Source organism: Pseudorca crassidens, chromosome 19 (assembly GCF_039906515.1).
Source record: "Pseudorca crassidens isolate mPseCra1 chromosome 19, mPseCra1.hap1, whole genome shotgun sequence".
Lineage (NCBI taxonomy): Eukaryota > Metazoa > Chordata > Mammalia > Artiodactyla > Delphinidae > Pseudorca > Pseudorca crassidens.
Genome location: NC_090314.1, coordinates 37,002,094 through 37,020,125, shown reverse-complemented (window position 1 = coordinate 37,020,125; position 18,032 = coordinate 37,002,094). Strand labels below are relative to the sequence as shown.

At 37.5% G+C, this 18,032-nt stretch overlaps 1 protein-coding gene across 1 annotated transcript in view; it reads left to right on the top strand.

Moving 5' to 3' along the window:
- Positions 1–14,825, top strand: part of PPM1D (protein phosphatase, Mg2+/Mn2+ dependent 1D) — a 54,202-nt gene extending 39,377 nt beyond the window's left edge. The window contains exons 4-6 of the mRNA XM_067714194.1: positions 2,401–2,591; positions 8,626–8,868; positions 13,336–14,825. Coding sequence (XP_067570295.1) covers positions 2,401–2,591; positions 8,626–8,868; positions 13,336–13,893 — 992 coding nt within the window. The 3' untranslated portion in view covers positions 13,894–14,825. The remainder of the gene's footprint in view (positions 1–2,400; positions 2,592–8,625; positions 8,869–13,335) is intronic.
- The last annotated feature ends 3,207 nt before the right edge of the window (positions 14,826–18,032 follow it).

Here is an 18,032-nt window from a genome sequence, read left to right as displayed (position 1 = left end):
TGGGTATATATCCGTAGACATCTCTAGAAGGGTACATAAGGACAATAGTTGTTCCCTAAGTGGAGAACCAGAAAGGACATGAATGGGAAAGGAGATTTTTGTATCTTTTGGTTTTCGTGCCATGTGAAATAAACAAGTAACTTATTTTAAAATATTTTCAAATTTATAACAATATTAATGTTAGTTTATATATGAGAAATTGTGACCCTTCTTTGAGGTCATATAGTTTGCATTAGATTCAAAATTGGAATTTCTTTTTTAACCTAGATTTTAAGTTTAGACATATTAAGGATTCTGCTTTATATGAATTTATGTTTTTACTTGGAGTGGCAATATTAATTTCAAATATTGGGGGGCAAATTGCTTTTGAAAGCTTTTAGCATCACATATGAACCCTGTAATTGCTATCTTAAAATTTATCTTAACTGTTTCCATCCATGTTCATTTTTATAGTTTCATCAACCAGAGAGTTTTGTTTTACTGGTATAAAGAAATAAATGTGTCTTTGTGAGGTGACCTGGATTATAATTAGCTTTTAGTGGTCATATGTGTTCTCTTTTGTTACTCTGAAGGATGAATTGCCCCTTTCAAGAGGCTGGTTTAGCAGTGAATTTTGCTATTTCAGAGTAGAGTAATTGATTTGAATTATTCTTTCCTTGGACTCTGAGCATATTTGGATTGGCCAGTATTTCTGATGAGAGGTATGATGACGTTTAAATAAGGAAGGGAGAGGACAAAGAGCTTCCTCTTGTTTAGCAAAAGTCAGACCTGCTTAACAGCGGCAAAAACAATTTATCCTCTTGTCTGAAAACCTTTTGCTCTTAATTAGGTCTTTCCCTAAAGTATTTCACAACAAATAAAAGAGGCGGAAATTAATGTTTTCTCCTTCTTGTCTCCTCCTTCCTGTTTTTGGACGCAGAAGAGTTTATATTGTCCTACTTATTTATCTTATGTATCACAAAAGAGTAGATGGTTTCTATAAATTTTTTTTTCTATTTCAGTTTTATTGATCTTTTAGATGACCTGAGTCAACTAAAGCTTCTTTTATGTTGAACATTTTGAGGTGTACATCTAATGCGTCTAAAAAGCAGAAGTGTTAGGCATTGTTTTATGTGGAGCTAATCAAGAAGGAAGATAATTATTTAAGAATCTTCTTTTACTGGCTCACTGAAAGGGTGAACTATTGATCTCCAAAGGCTAGTCATTGATCTCCAAAGGCTAGGTAGGTTAAAAGCATAAAAATGCTCATTTTTATCTCTGGAATTTTCTTCCAAGTGACTGGCACCCATCCTTTCAGTTTTGATGTAGGTATTTTCTTGACCTAGGGGGTTAACAGGAGGTTTTCAGTTAGCCACTAGGACTCTTATTTGTAGAGCAACGTCTCCACATTTTATCTTTTTTTACAGTTATCTTAGTTAATCTTGGCCCTTCGCTCTTCCCCATACATTTTATTTTTTTCTACTTTTAAATATATTTTTTAAAATTTTTATTGGAGTATAGTTGATTTACAATGTTGTGTTAGTTTCTGCTGTACAGCGAAGTGAATCAGTTATACATATATCCACTCTTTTTTAGATTCTTTTCTCACGTAGGTCATTACAGAGTATTGAGTAGAGTTCCCTGTGCTGTATATAGAGTAGATCCTTCCTATACGTTTTAGAATCAGCTTGTCAGATTCTACAAAAGTCCTTTTGGGATTTTGGATGGAATTACATTGACATTATAGGTTATTTTTGGAAGAATTAACATCTTCATAATGTTAACTCTTCCTATCTTTGATTATAGTTTATTTCCCCACTTATTTAGATAGTCTTTGGAATCTAATTGTATAATCTTGTCCATAAAAGATTTGCACACCTTTTATTAAATTTCGCAGTACCTGATATTTGGTTCACTGTTATAAATGGAATTGTTTAAAATTTTACATTTTCCATTTCTTGCTATTATATAGAGATACAGCTGACTTTTATATATTGGGTTTGTATTTAACAACCTTGCTAAGTGTTCCTGTTCTGATAATTTATCTAACTTCTTTTTGGTTTCCCATGTAGAAATAAAATTATCTTCAAGTAATGATAGTTTTATTTTCTCCTTTCCAATTCACATATATCATTTATTTTTATTATCTTACTGTGTTGAGAAGAATCCCTCATATAGAATTAGAAGAGAAGTGGTGATAGAAGGCATACTTTTATCAGGTTCATAAGGGAGTTACCTTTTCAAATTTCTAGTTTGCTAAGAAGTCTTTTTTATTTTAAATCATGAATGGATTTTGAATGTTATCAAATGCTTTTCTGCATCTGTTGAGATGAACATGTAGATTTTCTTCTTTAATCTGTTGATATGATACTACTAGCTTGCAAATAATACTTCTTGCTTTTTCTGCCTCCTGCTCCCCAGGTGATTTGTGGAGCTATGATTTCTTCAGTGGTGAGTTTGTGGTGTCACCTGAACCAGACACAAGTGTCCACACTCTTGATCCCCAGAAGCACAAGTATATTATCTTGGGGAGTGATGGTCTTTGGAATATGATTCCACCTCAAGATGCCATCTCAATGTGCCAGGACCAAGAGGAGAAAAAATACTTGATGGTGAGAAATAACTCAATTCGATATTATTATCTACACATTGTTCTGGTACTTTTGTCAGGGGTCTTGAATATAAACTAAGGATGTTCACCTTGAGTAGATTTTTGCATTTGCCCTGGCTGTAGAAGAAAGTAAAATATAGATTTCTGAAGCTTATTAGGAGAACAAGACAGGAAATAGATGAATGAAACTAGATAACAAAACATACAGCCACTGACTTCATTATGAGCAGCCCTTGACTTCCTGGCCTATGGAACCCTCACTGATCCTTCTTTTTATAAATTGAGATATAATTCACATTCCATAAAATTTACCTTTTTAAAGTATTCAGGTCAGTGTTTCTTAGGGTATTCTCAAAGTTATGTAACTCTCACCACTAATTCCAGAACATTTCATCACTGCCCCCAACAAACCCCATAACCATTAGCAGTCATTCACTATCACCCCTGTTCCCTGGCAACCACTAATTTTTTTTGTCTCTATGTATTTGCCTGTTTTGCATACTGCGTATAAATGAGATCATACAATATGTGGCCTTTTGTGTCTGACTTCTTTCACTTAAGCATAATGTTTTCAAGCTTCATTCATGTTGCTTGTATCAGTACTTTATTCCTTTTTATGACCGAATAATTTTCCATTGATGGATATATAACATTTTATTTATCCATCCATTCATCAGTCAGTGGGTACTTTAGTTGTTTCCACTTTTTGGCTATTTTGAATGATGCTGCTGTTAACATTCATGTACAAGTTTTTGTGTGGACATGTTTTCAGATCTCTCAAGTATCTACCTAGGAGTGGAATTCCTGGGTCATGTGGTAACTCTATGCCACCTATATTGTTTTAGTCAATTGCAAACCTAGAAACAACCATCAATGAGAAAATTCTTTTCTTTCCTTCCTGGCTTGCTTAAAAGTTGATCTTCATTCTGAGCAATGACAAAGTAAGGAGATTTGGAAAGTGCAATGTTATTGAAGGCAAGGAAAGAGAGTGTTTTGGAGTAGTAGCCAGCAATGTCAAATTCTACAAAGAAGTAGAGGCAGATGGATGAAAACAGGGTATTGGGTTTTACATTTAGGATCTTTTATTATTAGTGACCTTCAAGGATGAAGAGTTTCGGTTGAAGTGATGAGGGCATTAGCTAGCAGACTGGAGTGATGATGAAACAGTACTTTGTGAGCCTAGGAAATAGATGTAGTGAGTGTTAAGGAAGACAAGGGAATGTGCCTTTGTTAGCTTGAAAAGATAGTGAGGGTCTTGAAAGCAGTTTTATAGTCTTACAAGAAAGATTGACAGAACAAGAGAAATAAGGGATGTTGATGGAATGAAGGTCCAGAGCACATCGAAGTAACTGGAATCAATGGCTCCTTGGAAAAGATTATCTTTTTCTAAGATGGGAGGAATGGTAAAACTATATTTTGGGGTGATAAGGAGGCAACATGAAAGAACTTGTATTAAATTGCCTCCATTCATTCCCTCAACTAACATGTTAGGCACTAGGTACAAAGGAAGCAAAGGTGAATAGAATATGGTCCTTGCTTAGCATTTACCATATTATTACAAATAGGATATATAGCTAGCTATCAGTACCATTTGATTGTGAGATGTTTAAAGATAAGAGTCATGTATCTGTTCAATTTTACAAACTTGGGGCTAGCATGATGCATTTGGTCAGTGATGTCAGATATAAAAGAAAGATTAAATAAAATAAAGACTATTTTGTCTATTGGAGTTTGTTTGTTTGTTTGCTACGCCGGCTTGCGGGATCTTAGCTCCCCTACCAGGGATCAAACCTGGGCCCTTGGCAGTGAAAGCGCGGACTCCTAACTACTGTACTGCCAGGGAATTTCCATGTCTATTGGATTTAGAATTCTTTAATGATGAGAGAGGAAGAGAGAAACATTTCAGTGGCATGATGAAGCCAAAAGCCAGTTTTATTGGGTTGGGAGAACCTAAGTGTCATAAACACCTAAGTGTTTTTAGAATGAGTATTGAAGGAAGCATTCATCTAACAATATTTATAACAAGTGTTGAGAACTGAGAGGGAGAAGATAGGAAACTTATGAGGACTGCCTAAGGAAGTTTCATGGATGCGAGTGGTATTTGAGCAGGTCTTAAAGGTGGAGTTGAATTTACCAGGTAAAGAGATGAAGCGAGGAGAGTGAAGCTTTCCAGGCAAAGGAATAGAATGTGTAAAGTCAGAGGGAAGAGACAAGTACAGCACATTCAGATTTCACAAGTAACTTGATGTGATTCGAAGACAGGAGGCAAAAAGGTTTTGAATGGTCTGTTATGAAGTTAAGTCTTAATAGTCAGGTAGTGGAAAGTATTGAAAAGCTGCATTTTAGATACGCATTTTAGAAAGCATACTCGTGGCAGGGTGGAATAGAGGGCAGATGATAATGGATGTGAGAATTCTATTTATTAGGAGGTGTAGGAAAAACATCTTGCCCCTTACTAAATTAAACTGATGCAAAGTTGGCAATGAAAGAGAATGGGTGTCAGCAGTGAGTGATTAGTGAAGAATCCCTGAGAGAAGGTGAATTTTGATGAATGGAATCATATTTATAAGGTCTGTCTCTGCGTCTCTTCACATGTTGATTCCTATTGACAGTATCTGATTTGATTTTAGTTTTATTAATTAATTAATTAATGGCTCCCTTGGGTCTTTGTTGCTGCACGCGGGCTTTCTCTAGTTGCAGTGAGCGGGGGCTACTCTTCATTGTGGTGCATGGGCTTCTCATTGCGGTGGCTTCTCTTGTTGCAGAGCATGGGCTCTAGGCATGAGGGTTTCAGTAGTTGTGGCATGCGGGCTCAGTAGTTGTGTCTCGTGGGCTCTAGAGCTCAGGCTCAGGAGTTGTGGCACATGGGCTTAGTTGCTCCACGGCATGTGGGATCTTCCCAGACCAGGGCTCAAACCCGTGTCCCCTGCATTGACAGGAGGATTCTTAACAACTGCACCACCAGGGAAGTCCTGATTTTAATTTTATTTATTTATTTATTTGTTTGTTTGTTTATGGCTGTGTTGGGTCTTCATTTCTGTGCAAGGGCTTTCTCCAGTTGCGGCAAGTGGGGGCCACTCTTCATCGCGGTGCGCGGGCCTCTCACTATCGCGGCCTCTCTTGTTGCGGAGCGCAGGCTCCAGACGCGCAGGCTCGGTAGTTGTGGCTCACGGGCTTAGTTGCTACGCGGCATGTGGGATCTTCCCAGACCAGGGCTCGAACCCGTGTCCCCTGCATTGGCAGGCAGATTCTCAACCACTTGACCACTAGGGAAGTCCCCTGATTTTAATTTTTAAAAAAATATTTATTTATTTGGCTGCACCCGGTCTAGTTGTGGCTTGTGGGATCTAGTTCCCTGACCAGGGATAGAACCCTGGCCCCCTGCATTGGGAGTGCAGAGTCTTAACCACTGGACCACAAGGGAAGTCCCTGACTTGATTTTTATTAATGGATCTATTAGGCTTCCTCTTTGGAAGCTGCTGTTATGTTCCAAATGAAAATTTTTGCAAGCTTGAGCTAAAGCAGCAATGGATTAAAAAAAAAAAGAAAGAAAAAGAAAACATATGCACATACAAGCCAAAAAGAAATATGGGACTCCCCTGGTGGGGCAGTGGTTAAGAGTCCGTCTGTCAATGCAGGGAACACGGGTTAGAGCCCTGGTCCCGGAAGATCCCACATGCCGTGGAGCAACTAAGCCCGTGCACCACAACTACTGAGCCTGAGCTCTAGAGCCTGTGAGCCACAATTATTAACCCCTGTGCCACAACTACTGAAGCCCGCGCACCTATAACCGGTGCTCCACAACAAAAGAAGCCACCGCAACGAAGAGTAGCCCCCGCTCGCTGCAACTAGAGGATGCCCGCACGCAGCAATGAAGACCCAACACAGTCATAAATAAATAAGTAAGTAAGTAAATAGAAATGTAGATGTTAAAAAAAATACATAAGTGGTAGAACTGACAGAACTTGGGTTTTAAGGAGGGAGAATATTATGACACCCCAACTTCTTAGTGGTGGCTGGAAGCTGTTATCAAGAAGAAACACATTATTTTGTGGGGAGGGAGGGATAATTCATATAGGCATGTTGAACAGGACATGCCTTTGGTTCATCTAGATAGATATTTTCAGTAGGCAGTTACTGAAAGGCAATGCCTGGAAATGCTAATTTCAGTGTTAACGGGAGTTAAAGTTGTGACAATTTATGACATCACCTAGTGAGACAGTAGGGTGGAAGAAAAGGACACAGTGTTAAGGGCGGCCCAAATCAACAGAATCCGTGGGCTGAGGGAAAATGCAAGTAAGGTAGTAGAAATGGCTTATGTAGATTTCTTTTTTACGGAGCTTTGCTGGGAGGGAAACAGGCACACTGAAAAAGGGAAAGGTAAAGGAGTCCTTCAGTGAGTTCTCAGTGAGCTAGTATTTGGAGAGTGGTGCAACACGTACACTGGGGAATGTAATAGATTCATGGATTACAGATTAATGCTGCCTTTCATCAATTGTGAAGTGCATATTTTTTCATATTAGAAAGGGGGGAACAAAGCAATGTTTAAAAACATCTTTACAAAGTGGTACTTTTCTTGCGAATGCAAGGATGGCTTAATATTAAGATTTTAAAGGAGCTGAGAGGAGTTTTTTGCAGTTTGCCATCATTAATGTGTTGGAATACTGTAATATGACCAAGATCAGACAATCCCAAATAAAAATGATTCCCTGTTTCCCAAGGAAAGAATGAAAAAAGCCCAGTTCTTTATCCGGTTTCAATATATAAACTTGAGGCACATAGCTGACAGTTAAATGACATATACGTTATATATTTTTTTAATAAAGTGCTTATAGTATGGTAGTACATTATATATTATTACATAGTATACATTATAGTACATTAATATTTTGTACTTATAATACATTAATATATGCATTTTTTAAATTAGGGTATAGTTGCTTTACAATGTTGTGTTAGTTTCTGCTGTACAATGAAGTGAGTCAGCTATATGCATACATATATCCCCTCCCTCTTGGACCTCCCTCCCACCCGCCAATCCTGTCCATCTAGGTCACTACAGAGCACCGAGCTGAGCTCCCTGTGACATTAATATATTTTATTACATTACATAAAATAACATATTAATTAAAATTTTTTTCCCCTTATAGTTCATGACACATTTCTTTTTCAAACATTTCCACTCATTTTCATTATTCAGTTATTTCTAGAGGTATTTTTTAAGATAAGTAATTCTTTTCTGGAGCACATCATTTTCTTTTCTGTTCTTTGAAACTTAGCAGTTATTAAATCCATGTATGATGCTGTAAGTTTTATTCCAAGCCACATTTATTTGTATAACACAAGTTCATTTAATTTTTTTTTTGTTTTTTTACTCTGTTTGTATGTATTTGATCTCTATACTATAACCACTCATTGTATTGCTTTTTTCTTCATAGGAGTGACATTAGCCATTTATATATCTATAAATGGCTATGTGTGTATATATATGTCAATATATATACATATATCTATGTATGTATATATATATGTCAATATGTATACATGTATTTAATGACCACTTTTATTTCCTTGTCTCTGAATTTTGTTCATATCCTTTGACAGTTTTTATGTTGGGATTGTCTTTGATTTGCAGAAGCTCTTATTTTAGGAGGAAATTGGCCCTTTGCAATAAGTATTTTTGCCATGTGTGATTATTTCATTTGTGAATTGTTTATCTATTATAACTTGATATTTACTTCCCCTTTTTAGATAACTTCTGTATAACTTTTCCTGAGTAAGTTTACAATGAAGACCAAGTTTGCTACCAAAAAGATAAAAATACAGGTGAAACTTAACCACAGGATAAGACCTTGTCTTATTATTTTTTTAATTCAGAGCAATACTGTTTTAGCATAGTTATGGGGTTTGTGGATAAAGTTTGAAATTTTAATTGTTTATGTAGGCCATGTTGAACACGTGATTTTTCACTTGATACAGGTGTAGTGGCAGCAAGGTCTGAGTTGTTATCTTCCTTCTTATTCTTTTAAAAACAGGGTGAGCATGGACAGTCTTGTGCCAAAATGCTTGTGAATCGAGCTCTAGGCCGCTGGAGGCAGCGTATGCTTCGAGCAGATAATACTAGTGCCATAGTAATCTGCATCTCTCCAGGAGCGGGCACTCAGGGAGATTTCACCAATGAAGACGAGCTCTATCTGAACCTGACTGATAGCCCTTCCTATAATAGTCAAGAAACCTGCGTGATGACTTCTTCTCCGTGTTCTACACCACCAGTCAAGGTACACAGTTCTCTAGAATTTAAGTTGTAATAGAATTTCTCTGTTAGTATTACCTGAAAACAGTTTTCAGATTCTTTATATAATAGAATTTCAGATTTGAGCTACCGTCAAGAAAGTGATAGATCTTTGCCATGTAACTTATTGTCAGTAGGCCATCTACACATAGGTACTATACTGAATGCCAGCTGTATGTAGAGCACCTAATAGAAAAGTGATTAGATATGGCCCCTGAAGAATATTAACAATATTAATATTTGGAACTTATTGACTCCCTTCTGATAGTATGAAAGTTTGTAAGCATTTTTTATGATGCACTTCCATATGTGGTATTTCATTTGAACCTCATAACCCTGAAAGCTAAATAGTGCAGATGTTATTCCATTTTATAGATAATATAACTGAGATATTGAGCAGTTTGAATAAGATCATACAGAATCAAGACTGAACTGGACCTTAGGATATAAGACTTTAGAACTGGTTGTCTATTAACATGGATAAGAAACATCATTCCTATTTCTTATCCATGTTAATATTGAATGAATTTAAGATGTGCTGTGAAATAAACAAGTTTAAATGCTACTGTATTTCCCTTTTTCTGATTTCATCCCAATTTTTTCCTGCTAATAATTAGTAATATGGATAACTGTTTTGATATACCTGGCCTTCTGAGAACGTGCTTTCAGAAGAATGACCAATAAAATGGGAAACACAGTGGAATTTTTTTTTTTTTTTTTTTGCGGTACGCGGGCCTCTCACTGCTGTGGCCTCTCCCATTGCGGAGCACAGGCTCCGGACGCGCAAGCTCAGCGGCCATGGCTTACAAGTCCAGCCGCTCCGTGGCATGTGAGATCTTCCCGGACTGGGGCACGAACCCGTGTCCCCTGCATCGGCAGGCGGACTCTCAACCACTGCGCCACCAGGGAAGCCCCCACAGTGGAATTTTATGTCATGTATTCAGGCAGTTTTTTAAGATGTTCAAAGCTACACAGTACAAAGAATTTATTTAATTTTGGGTATTGTGATCCTATATGGAGTACTTGGAAGTTTACTATTACCACTTTCCTATCTTTTACTTCACTATATATATGGCAACTTAATTTTCCTTACATGGACTCTTCATTTAGAAATTGACAAATTAATATTTTATGCTTATTTTCTTAAAAGAATTTCTTGTCAAAGCTTTCTTTGCTTTGAAAACTCCTGAATAATAATGCAGATTGAAATCTTTTAAAGTCTCTTCATTCTCTTTGAGTGTTATGAAGGAGCTTATGTTCATTTGAGAATTCGCTGGTTTCTGTATTTGAATGTATTCATTACTTTCGTGTTTCCTAATGTGTTTGTATTTGAATAACTGAACTTTAGGCAGTACAGAGAAGGAGGCGTTAAGGTGGAGGTAAGGATGAGGGGATAGAAGATATTGTGATAGGAATAAATACTCTTAATATTGATCTCAAAACTTATTGCCGTCTGTGGATTGGCATTAGTAAAATTGAACATAAATTGCACCTAGAAATAATTTTTAAAACATACTTTAAAATTCTGAAAAATAATGATCTAACAATTTTACTAAAGTAAAGCTTAGGAGATTTATGTATGCACTGACTTATATGTAGGCGTGGTTGTTCGTTAACCATCTGGCCCCACCTAAATATGAAAGAATATTTAGAGCCGTTCAGAACAATCAGTATTGTTGGCTCTGGCCTAACAAGTAAATAAAGACAAATCTCTGCCCCAAAGATTGTGTTTTGTTTGTTTATCTTAACCATGGCTACTCACAAGTATCTCTGATGTATTTCATTGTTACAGTAATCCTATGTTTAGTAACATCTAGATATAAATGACATTTTGGTTGATTTTGAATGGTTTTTAAGACCTACCCACATTTAGACTAGGCACTTGAGACTAGGTTATCTATCTATAGACGTGTGAACTTCTGTTTGAATCTAAACAGAAGATTCAACTTCTGTTTGAATCTAAGCTAAATTGGTAGTCAAATCCTTGTTTTCGGACAGATAATAGTAGAAATACTTCTGTTTGTGATATATTACTATGGCACAGATTTCTTTATCCTTTCTTTAGGGCAAAACTAAATTTAGCTGTTTTTTAAATAAGCCAAGAGCTATAGGAAGGAGGAATTAGGAAAAGAGTTCTTCCAGAGGATTAACACTTAGTTTCAGTTGTGTTCTAGACACAACTTGTAATTAGTTGTTTACTGTTGGATTGTAAAATATATGGAGCTCTCAAGAAAGCTGATCTCTGAAGTAGTGAAACTTTTAAAGTGTGAGTTTTTAGGACGTAACCTCTCAATATCACAAGTGTTTTATAAGCATGTAAGAAGGCTTAGCAATACAGTAGTCATTAATCTGGGATGAGTCTAGGAAGTCTAGGCAGTTGCCTGAGCTAACAGATGCAATGTATTTCCACAGAATGCCAATAAAAAGAGAAGGAAAAGTTCAAGGAAAAAGTGGGGGAAGAAAAGCCAATGCACCTGTAGTATCAGAATAATAATTTGTGAATTTAAAAAGACACAGCACAACGGAAATTACAATAAATTGTGTTAACTCTGACATCATCCCATTGTTTTTCTTTTGTAAAGGAATTCCATCTAATGTCTAACGTTGTTGCATAAACTAGAGCAATATGTTCTATTTCTGTAAGTGGCTTGATTAGTACCTTTCTTCTTGTGCCTAAATTAGTGATGTGCTTGTTTGGTAGTAGGAAGCCTTCTGTCTACAGAATTTATCTGCTGCCTGGTCTTGTTGCAAATCCTTTTTCTATATTAAACCAAGATGAACTTTTAGTCAAAAATTACTAATGACTAGTTTTCTGTGGTCAGTCAGAACATGCTTGTGATCAGGGTAGTAGGCATTGGAATCAACCTAATGCAGTGGGGATAAATTCACAGACAAGTTGTTGTTGATATCATTGAAAGCCAGATGTAAATATTCTAGAACAGAGACTGTCCTGTTATCCGTTCTCAACACTGGTATTTTGAAATAAGGTTGCTGCCCAACATCTAGTCAGTGTTAAAACAGATAAGAATTGGGCTTTCAGTAAACCATGTAGTATAAAATAAATAAATGAGCCAATGACCCCAGAAAGGAAGAATATATTCTTAGTTTTTTTTAAAAAAAGGTAGCAGCATTCTATTTGGGGCAGTACCAAAATAGGAACTTTAGGGTTTCTCATCTCTAGCCTCCACTGGACCTAAAGTTCATTTTTTTTCAGTAAAGCATGTTCATGTTACATGGTTAAATTGAAATGCGTTTGATTGCTTCAATTTGCCTTTTTCTTTTTAAATCTAGAAACGTTAAAGGGAACATTAGTTTTATAAATATGCTTTTTTATAGAGCACTTTCTCGAAAGGCATTTATTCCTAGGGGATTTTATATCAGAGGGCGACCAGATAATATGTCTTTGTTTACCATTCTACAAAATGGTTTACTTGGGCTCTTCAGAATATATTACTATTTTAATAAATTTGATTTGATTGAGAGAGGAAATGATTGAGGGAAATGTTACACACTTGGGCAAGAGATAGTATTTATGCTTAAAATTTGTACTTAAGAAAGTATTAAAGCAATGTTTTTCTAAAATATTATAGTGGAAGATTTGTATTTGATAGGAAGAATGTTCTTATCTGTCTGGAGATGGGAGGATATTCTGAATACATATAGATCTGAGGCACTACACCTAAAGGAGTGGTGCATATCTGAACCTCCTGTGAAGCTTTTTAAAAAACAATACCTGAAAGTTTCCATATGATTTTCACTTATATCTTTTTTAAAAAAATAAATTTATTTTATTTATTTACTTTTGGCTGTGTTGGGTCTTTGTTGCTGTGCGCAGGCTTTCTCTCTTTGCAGTGAGGGGGGGCTACTCTTTGTTGTGGTGCGCAGGCTTCTCATTGTGGTGGCTTCTCTTGTTGCGGAGCACAGGCTCTAGGTGTGCGGGCTTCAGTAGGTGTGGCACGTGGGCTCAGTGGTTGTGGCTTGCGGGCTCTAGAGCGCAGGTTTAGTAGTTGTGGCTCATGGGCTTAGTTGCTCCGTGGCATGTGGGATCTTCCCGGACCAGGGCTTGAACCTGTGTCCCTTGCATTGGCAGGCGGATTCTTAACCACTGTGCCACCAGGGAAGCCCTCACTTATATCTTTGAAAGTTGCCCCAGCCATACTCAGTACATTCCCATATGTCCTGTTTTCTCAAATAACAGAACAGTACCTAGTGTTTGGGAGATGGGTGCAAAGCAACAGTCTGAATTTCCATTATGACAGAGTTGCTTTAATGTTGCACTTCACATTTTCCACACTACTGAATATTCAGAAATTAAAATATAGAAAGTAGGAAATAAACCCCCCAAATAAACAAATTTGTCACTTATTCTAATGAAATCTTTTCATTTCCCCAATGGTTACGCTGAATTCTAGGATAAATTATTTCTTACTTTGTTTACCTTCTTGTTTTTCAGTCACTGGAGGAGGACCCATGGCCAAGGCTGAACTCTAAGGACCACATACCTGCCCTTATGCGTAGTAATGCCTTCTCAGAGAATTATTTAGAAGTCCCAGCTGAGATAGCTCGAGGGAATGTCCAGCCTGCAGTCATATCCTCAAAAGATCCAGAGCCACTTGAAGAAAATTGCACTAAAGCCCTGACTTTAAGGATACATGATTCTTTGAATAACAGCCTGTCAGTTGGCCTTGTGCCTACCAATTCAACAAACACCATCATGGACCAAAAAAATTTAAAGATGTCGATCCCAGGTCAAATGAAAGCTCAAGAAGTTGAAAGAACCCCTCCAACAAACTTCAAAAGGACATTAGAAGAATCCAACTCTGGCCCTCTTGTGAAGAAGCATAGACGAAATGGTTTAAGTCGAAGTAGTGGTGCTCAGCCTGCAAGCCTCCCCACAAACTCACAGCGAAAGAACTCCGTTAAACTTACCATGCGACGCAGACTTAGGGGCCAGAAGAAAATTGGAAATCCTTTACTTCATCAGCACAGAAAAACTGTTTGTGTTTGCTGAAATATATCTGGAATTTTTTTTTTTTTTCCAAACTTCTAAGAGGGCTCTTTGAATTTGGTGCCGAAGTTGAACTTTTTTTAAGGGGACAAAATAAAAATAGTATACAGTTTGACTTTTTGGAATTCAACAGTTTTATCCTGGCCTTGTACTTGCTTGTATTATAAATGTGAATTTTGTAGATGTTAGGGTATAAGTTGCTATAAAATGTGTGTAAATTTGTATCCTTCACACAAACTCAGTCTCTTACTCTGATACACAGTAAACGTAACAACAGGGCTAAAGGTTTAAAAAAAAATCAAAAGAATCTATTCGATCTTAGAAGTACATTTAAACTTTTAAATATGCTTATTAAGAAATTTGTATAAGTCACTTGTGATGAAAACTACACAACTTTTTAAAGTAAATTATGAAGCAAACTGGAAAAGTGATGTATTTTCATAGTGACCTGTGTTCCACTTAATGTTTCTTAGAGACAACTAGTGTCTTTTAAAAATTATTCTTTATTTCTGATTTCATAATTCAGAACTAAATTTTTCATAGAAGCAGAAGTGTTGAGCCATGCAAAAGCAGCTGGGTTTTAGTCTCCTTGTCCTAATTAAAATACTATGCAGTATCTCTTATTTCATTCAGTAGCATTTTTTCTAAACATTAATCATCAGATTTGCTCACCAAATCTTTGAAGTAGAAGGAGGTAGGTTTGCCTAAAAAGATGCCCTTCTCAATCATCCCAGGCATTCAGTGGCATTAGTAGGTCTTAAAAGTAGCTATATCCTCTTCTAGTGTTTGCATAAAATATGTGAAGTTTTTCTTGCTATGTCAATAACGGATGGTGCTGCTAATTCCCAACATTTCTTAAATTATTTTATATATCCTATGGTTTTCATTGATTATATGGACATGTTTGTTCATCTAATAAAATCAGTGAACTGTTACTGATGTTGCTGGATTTTTGTTAGTGGTTTGTTTAAATGGTGTATATTAACTTTTTGTTAGGCCATGATCAAGCTTTAGAGTAACAACTTAAAATACATGTAATGTTTATTTTTGCAATCTTGACTTTTTAATTTTAACTTAGAGTACATCAAATCAGGCTAAATATACAATAATAAGTATATGGTTAGATCAGTTGTGGCTTATAAGAGTTTGATGAAATATTATGTAGCAATTAAAAATGAATAAAATTATTATTTGGTAATATAAGAAAAAACTAAAAGGAACTAATACCAAAATACTAAGAGTATGTTCTTTTGGTGTGATAAATTGTTCTACAAAGAGAAATTTTTTAAATTTATTAATTTAGAATAGGACTCTAAATGAGACATTGAAGAGTTAATCCATGCATTCAACATTGACCATGCACCTACAGTATCCTAGGAACTGTGCAATTGGAAGCACACCAGTTTTCCATAAGAGGATTAATTGAGGGCTTCCCTGGTGGCGCAGTGGTTAAGAATCCGCCTGCCAGTGCAGGGGACATGTGTTCAAGCCCTGGTCTGGCAAGATCCCACATGCCACAGAACAACTAAGCCCGTGCACCACAACTACTGAGCCTGTGCTCTAGAGCCTGCGAGCACAACTGCTGAGCCCGTGTGCCACAACTACTGAAGCCTGCGTGACTAGAGCCCGTGCTCCACAACAAGAGGAGCCACTGCAATGAGAAGCCCGCACACCGCAATGAAGAGTAGCCCCGGGGCGTCCCTGGTGGCGCAGTGGTTGAGAGTCCGCCTGCCGATGCAGGGGACACAGGTTTGTGCCCCGGTCCGGGAAGATCCCACATGCCGCGGAGCGGCTGGGCCCGTGAGCCATGGCCGCTGAGCTTGCACGTCCGGAGCCTGTGCTCCGCAATGGGAGAGGCCACAACAGTGAGAGGCCCGCGTACCGCAAAAAAAAAAAAAAAAAAAAAAAAAGAGTAGTAGCCCCCGCTCGCCGCAACTAGAGAAAGCCCGCGTGCAGCAATGAAGACCCAATGCAGCCAAATAAATAAATAAAAATTTCCTTCAAAAAAAAAAGATTGAGAACCAGTGGTTCAGGTGAAACATTAATTTTGGCTAGTTTTTCAAAACTAATGAGTTTGTTTTTCGGATCTTTCCAAGGTAATGACATATAGCAAGTAGCATATACTTTTGGAGTCAATTTTTTGTGAAGAATTTTTCCATCTTTATTTTTCAGATCAATTTTTTAATGTAAATGTCATAGCATTCTTTCCTAGGTCACATTTATAGTGCCATAGAGTCCAGTTCCATACCATACTAATAGCTGTCTAATACTGGAAACATTTTTGGTTTGAGATAACATAACTAAAAGGTAAAATTAGCTCTCTTTTGTATGTGTACCTAGGGCTGTTTTTAGGCCTTTAACGAGTTAAAGATGTTATGCAATTAACAAATAATGTTTTAATGTTTATATTATTTTTATTAAATTTTATTTGCCTATAATGTATACATCAGTAGTATAATGCATGATGCAAAATTCATGATTTATAAAATGGTACGTAATGAAACTACCCTCACCTTAGTCCCCAGGGTAGCCAACCAATCTGTACATAGACATGCAACTATACATCTGTTTCTCTCTTAATCTTATATCTTAAAGATTTTTCCACATCAGTACATCACAGCACCTCCTCCTTCTTTTGTATTCTACTCTGGATATGTTATTTACCTATGCCACTACTTAACCGTGTCCACTGAAAGGAAAACAAACACTATTTCTTCCTTTACTCACACTCAAAATACTTAAGATGCCAGATGTGTGGGTTTTCCTACACCAAGCAATGCTGCAATATTCTGCAGACACCAACTGGGTGTCCTACAGTTCAGTTCAGTCTGACACTATCCATCTGATCCCACAAGTTAAGGGCTCAGTCTCATGGTGCTGCCCCCACTTCAGATGCCAATTGCAAGTCCCAGGTTGTCACCTACTCTTCTGACTGGCTGACTATAATTCAGCATTCCCACAATCACCACCTCAGGTTTGATACTTTGCTAGAACAGCTCACAGAACTCAGGGAAATGTGTTTACTGGTTTATCATATAATAAAGATATAGATGAACAGCTAGATGAAGAGACATCAGGAAAGCCCAGAAGGGTTCCAAGTGTAGGAGGTTCTGTCCCCATGGATTTGGGTTGTACCACCCTGCCAGCACATGAGTCTGTTCACCAGTCTGGCAGCTCCAAACCCCACAGTTCAGGGATTTTCATGGAGGCTTCATTATATAGGCATGATCAATTATTAACTTAATCTCCAGCTTCTTCTCCCAGGAGGAAGGTGGTGGTGTTACCGAACTCAGGTTCTGCTGCTCGCTGCTGGAAAACCAATATTCAAGAGATGAGAGTGTTGGTTGGAAAGGAAGAGTTGCTTTATTCAGGAAGTCAGCAATCTGGGGAGAAGACGGACTGCTGTCCAAAAATCAACTTTGAAGATTCTGCTTGACCGTGAAAGTTTTAAAGGGAGAATCATTTTGGGAAGAGGGATCAGACTTCCCACGTGCAGACTTTCTTCTGATTGGTCGATGGTGAGGTAACAGCCGTGTTCAAGGAATCTTGTGCTCAGCCTTAAGTTACCATTCTCCACCCGAGTGGGGGCCATAGTTCCTACAGAACTCAAAGATATTGTTATCTTCCTTGAGGAGAAACCAGGACCCTGCCCCACAGCTGCACTATCGTTTCTTGACTGCTCCCCCTTTGTTTCTGCTTTCCCTCCCCTTCCCTGCTAAGCAGCAGTTTGAAACTGCTCTTTGGAACTCAGGGAAGGTCAGGAGGCTGAATGAAGCCTATTTCCTACAAACAAGAAATGGGGGACATGGAAAGTATTTGTACCAGATATGTATCAGAGGATATGTACGCCCCTTGGGGAGGAACTAGGACTTTTATCACTGAACTATTGTTTCTTGACTGCTTTTCCATTGTTCCTGAATTCCCTCACTTCCCTTAATATCATTAATTACTGAGACCTGTTCAAGGGCAAGCTTCGTGACCAGGCTCAGGTCACAAAATGGCTTACGCCAAAATAGTTTCTCTTATGTCAAGAAAGCCAGGCCTGGTTCTCTTTCTCCAAGTACCCCCTACCCTATCTGCTTACAGTTCTTTATATCTTCTCTTTTTTGAGATTTTCTGTTTTTCCATTCATGTCGAGTGTT